Source organism: Embiotoca jacksoni, unplaced genomic scaffold (assembly GCF_022577435.1).
Source record: "Embiotoca jacksoni isolate LCO1_2020_lvr unplaced genomic scaffold, fEmbJac1.0.p SCAF_11, whole genome shotgun sequence".
Taxonomy (NCBI): domain Eukaryota; kingdom Metazoa; phylum Chordata; class Actinopteri; family Embiotocidae; genus Embiotoca; species Embiotoca jacksoni.
Window position 1 is genome coordinate 10,624,210 of NW_027185241.1, and position 4,518 is coordinate 10,628,727.

The 4,518-nt window shown below is 40.1% G+C and overlaps 1 protein-coding gene across 2 annotated transcripts; it reads left to right on the forward strand.

The window, feature by feature from the left end:
- Window positions 1-3,697, forward strand: LOC138192431 (endothelin-2). 2 transcript variants are annotated; one of them, XM_069139821.1, is made up of 4 exons: window positions 1-123; window positions 931-1,084; window positions 1,311-1,424; window positions 2,237-3,697. In XM_069139821.1, exons 1-4 carry the CDS (start codon window positions 66-68, stop codon window positions 2,316-2,318), a joined length of 408 nt encoding a protein of 135 aa, XP_068995922.1. In that variant the 5' UTR covers window positions 1-65; the 3' UTR covers window positions 2,319-3,697. The 2 variants fall into 2 exon arrangements, with proteins under 2 accessions (XP_068995922.1, XP_068995931.1); XM_069139830.1 differs by having other exon boundaries at window positions 2,077-2,312.
- The last annotated feature ends 821 nt before the right edge of the window (window positions 3,698-4,518 follow it).

A 4,518-nucleotide genomic window follows, 5' to 3' on the forward strand; every position in this document is an offset into this window, starting at 1 on the left:
TAAAAACGCAACCGTACTGCTACCGATTGTAATCTCTGCAGCGCTCCATTCACCGGCGATCAACAATGTCTACTCATCGCAGCATTTTTCTCCTCGTCACTTTTTGGGCTTCAATGCAGGAGGGTAAGTCTATTTCTTAAAATACATCCTAAAAAAATATTCTTGCTCTAGTGTTATGTGCAGGACATGGAATGGAAGTTCATCAACAACTAAAATCATAATTAATATGCAAAAAGAGAATTACTAGAAACACTTTTGTTTTTGTGAGACAGCAGTGTGGACTGTGACTCCCATATGTACACCGGCATTAATGTCAGTCACACTGAGCACGTAGAAGGAATAGTCATCACTGCATGCTGGTGTACATACATGTTTTAGCAAGTTGAAGCATGTAAAATATAATGGGATCCACACAAATGCTTATTTCACCTTTCAAGAGGATTTTTTTTTTTCCTGTTGCCAAATGACATGTTGACATACAGTTTGTGATGGAAAAGTAGTAGCCGTGGAGAAGTGTTTTTCTAATGTTTTGCAGGGTTTAAAAAAATTGTAAAACCAAAAAGAAAAAGAAAAGGGGTTTGTTTGTGAGCCTTTAGGATTCAACCTTTTTTTTTTTACTGTTTCCTTTATCATTTTATTGCCTAAGAATATAATTCAGGAAATGAGTTTGTTGACTTTTAAAGAGCAAGACGTTTTTTTTAGAAAAGAGGTGGAATTTGTTAACAATATCCAAATACAAATAAAATAGATTAAAAAATTCCATGCATGAAGCACTAACGATGTAACATCCACCTGTATTGTTATTTTGAAACACCACGGAGTAGTAAATGATAAAGGGAGACAGGGCAGCTGACAGGTGGTTTAACTTGGATGGAGTTGAGGCTGTGTTTGGTTCACTGTCACAGAATGGCTCTTTGTCTATCTGACTAGGTTTGGGTCTTCCTGTGATGAAACAGCTGGAAGTGGAGGACAATGATGTCCCAACACACCATGTGAGGACCAAGCGCTGCGCCTGCAGTAATCTGCTGGACTCTGAGTGCCACTACTTCTGCCACCTGGATATCGTCTGGGTCAATACACCCAGGTGAGCATGAAGGACACACTACATAGATACATAGTGATTAAAATTCAGCACATCTTGGGCAGAAAGATTTGAATTGTAGCACAAAAGTCAGTGGCCTTCACTGAGCCCAGAAGCCGCTATCATAATTACTGTATAATTACATGGGCAGTGACAAAGTATCAAAGAGCAAAGTCTGCAGAGTGTTTATGTGATGAGTGTGACAGTGAGTCTGTCCTTCTGTCTACAGTAAGACAACAGTTTATGGTCTTGGCGGTGCTTTGTCTCGACGCAGAAGGTCAACTGGCCGCTGCACCTGCGCTAACCACGACGATCAAACCTGCACTCACTTCTGCCATCCCAGGTGAGTCGGAGCCCGAGCATCTCATAAAAGCCCAAAGCCACACTGTAAAGCATCAGTTAAAGGCTCTTATTAACTAAGAATGTTTGTTTGGAAAAGCAGGAATTACTGCCCTTTAAGTAGGACAGGGAGTGTTGGAGTATGAGGGAGTAACTCTTACTATTATTAGTCTAAATGTGTTATTATTGTGTCCTGTACTTGTCCAAGGGTGTGTCAAAACAATACAGCTGAGGCTTGAGGGAGTAGAAAAATGTCAGTGGACAAATTTCAGTTTTTTTTTAAAATTTGTTTTTGGCTCTGAGGACTAAGGAGTGACGTGTGTAGGGGTATATAATGTCACCACCTAAAACTAGTGGAGACAGTGAGTGACAAGTCAAAGACAGGAGACACCATGTGAGGTAGACAAGGCTTTGAGCAGTGACATTTTAAAACCGTCACAGAAATGATAACTTTTAAACCAGTGACTGTTTTATAGTCAAATATTTTGTGAGCCTGTAAAGATAAGACTTTTTTAAGGTTACTAAGAGTGTTACAAAGAAATAGCGCTGAATGCATGAATGCAAGTGGGATGTTCTTTAACTGCAACAGTATAGATAAACCATTTAATGTGACAGTAACTATATTTGAAAAGGTAACTTTATCTCCTTCTGCGCAGCCCTGAAATCAAATCTGTGAAGAGACATCAACTCCACATACTTGGCCTCCTGTGATGAGCTATAAAACACATGATAAATAAAAAAACATGATAAACACAACTTACAACTTCACTTACATTTTGATTATATTTAGCTAATGACGGACTTCTTCTCCCACAGAGCTGTGGCCAGCAGGCCAAAGACAGTTTGGGATGCACAGGACTCAGACAGAGACAAGTCTTCTCGGAAAACCACTCGTTAAACAATGAGTCTGCTGAGGCTCACTGAAAGAGAAAGAGAGCAGCGAGCACCTGAACAAATGACACTCCTTTGATAGAGAGTGGCTAACTGAAGGGCTGCTGACACGTGTCCAACGCAGGAAGGCCAAAGTGCCACAAAGACCTCTGTTTTTATCTGCAAATACGATGTGGAAAATGTGATGGAGGTCTGCTGACACATCATGGAAACAGATAGAGAGGATTGATAGTAGCTACTATCAGGTTAAGTTTAACGATAGTTGTCAAGTCTGTAAGAGCTGCAGCGATTGTCTTTGTATCACTGACAGACAGGCCAGTCCAGCAGTGACTCGGAAGAATTTAACTGAGAGAAAGGGGCGTGCATGCTGTACTAGCAAGTACAGGAATTTCTGACATTCATGTCATATTTTTGCTCATTTTGCAAATTTATAATCCATTTATTTCCTATACTGTAGACATTAACAGATATATTATTTTACAGTTCATAAAGTTACCTCTATCATGGGATATCTAAAGCATCTTGACGTTGGGGATATAATATAATTAAGATTGTAAGATGCTAAAAGTTATGTGTCTAATGTATCAATAACTATTGCGTGCAAAAGCAAATACTTTATATTATATTATATTGAATCAAGCCAGATATTTTTGAGTCTGTCAACTATTTTGAATGTAATGATTATTACAGTTAAAAAAAAAAAAAAAAAAAAAAAACATTTTAACTGAACTTGTTTTTGTCTCATATTTTGTAATTTATTGCCTTCTCTGTTTGCTTCAGGAATGTAAATAAAGTAATAACTAAAAGGAAGTCATCCAAATCTTATTGGGCAGCATGTGTGATGAAATTATGTGACGAGCAAACACATTTCTGAGTTCCAGAGGGGGCCTGACATGGATGAATGATTCAGGAATTCACAACTCACATCAATAATAAGTCTACCTGCTATTCAAAGGCAGTGCTGCCGGTGTTATCATATGGATCTATGGAAAGAATGCAACGTTTTGAAACTCGAGGGTGAGAGAGGTACAAAATGCCACATCAGCCCATGGTCCTCTCTGACTGCTTGCGCATTTGAAGCAGGCAAGGGTTGGAGCCGCAGAAAATAATTGCTAGAGTGGATTCATGTGTCAGGCGGTGCAGTGGTTAGCATTGTCGCCTCACAGCAAAAAGGTTCCTAGTTCGAATCCGGGTCTGGGCCTTTCTGCGTGGAGTTTGCATGTTCTCTATGTGCCTGCGTGGGTTCTCTCCGGGTACTCCGGCTTCCTCCCACCGTCCAAAAACATGCACATCAGGTTAATTGATGATTCTACAAATTGCCCATAGGGGTGAATAGTCTTTGTTTCCGTTTGTCTATAAGTGTTGGCCCTGTGATGGACTGGTGACCTGTCCAGAGTGAACCCAAAGTGAGCTGTGATAGGCTCCAGCCTCCCCCCCCCCTCCCCCCCCCCCCCCCCCGTGACCCTGTTCAGGATAAAGCGGGTATAGATAATGGATGGATGGTTCATGTGTCAACTGATTGCTTAAGCTGTCTGATGAAATAAAACTGACAATAACACCCAAGTGATGATGTGCCTCTAATTTCTGGGGAAGGTTTTCCTGCTTGACTGCATTTCATTTCATTCCTGTCAATCTCCTCCTTCAACATTTTCTGAAGAGACCCCCCTGCAGCCATCCCTCACACTATATCACAAAAAATAGGCTTTCTTCATTGACAGAGAAGACACTTTCAGACACAGCTTTACAATACTTTAGACAGTTATCCAGCATGCTCAACATCACTTGTATGTTATGTGTTTCATTCTTGTCTCTACTAACTTATTTTATCTTCTTTAGCACTCAACCATCATCTGCACAACAACATGGTAAACATGCTCTTCCAAAATTGGTATATTTTACTCAACATACAAATGCTGATTAATGATTAACTGATACGGGGAAATTTTACTTTCTCTGCTCAGCATTGAGAAACCGCAAAATACTGTACAGAAGCAAAGTAACGAAACGCAAGTCACAGTGAAGATTTCATCAAGTTAATAATATGCATATTAAGTATACATGTCGGTGAACAACATTCATTGATAGATCCGATACAAAACCGAGGACGTTCCCTCTGCAGGAGAGTCGTTACGTGACTGAAATACAAAATAAAACACTGCATCAGTGGCAGAACTCTGTCCATGGTGCTGAAACAGAAGCAACACCAG

What these genes read in the sequence shown, in the direction of transcription:
- LOC138192431 (XM_069139821.1), top strand. Translation starts at nt 66, where the DNA reads ATGTCTACTCATCGCAGCATTTTTCTCCTCGTCACTTTTTGGGCTTCA. An exon ending in TTGGGCTTCAATGCAGGAGG is followed by an intron (nt 124 to 930) that starts GTAAGTCTATTT and finishes CTATCTGACTAG; the next exon opens with GTTTGGGTCTTCCTGTGATG. An exon ending in ACTCACTTCTGCCATCCCAG is followed by an intron (nt 1,425 to 2,236) that starts GTGAGTCGGAGC and finishes CTTCTCCCACAG; the next exon opens with AGCTGTGGCCAGCAGGCCAA.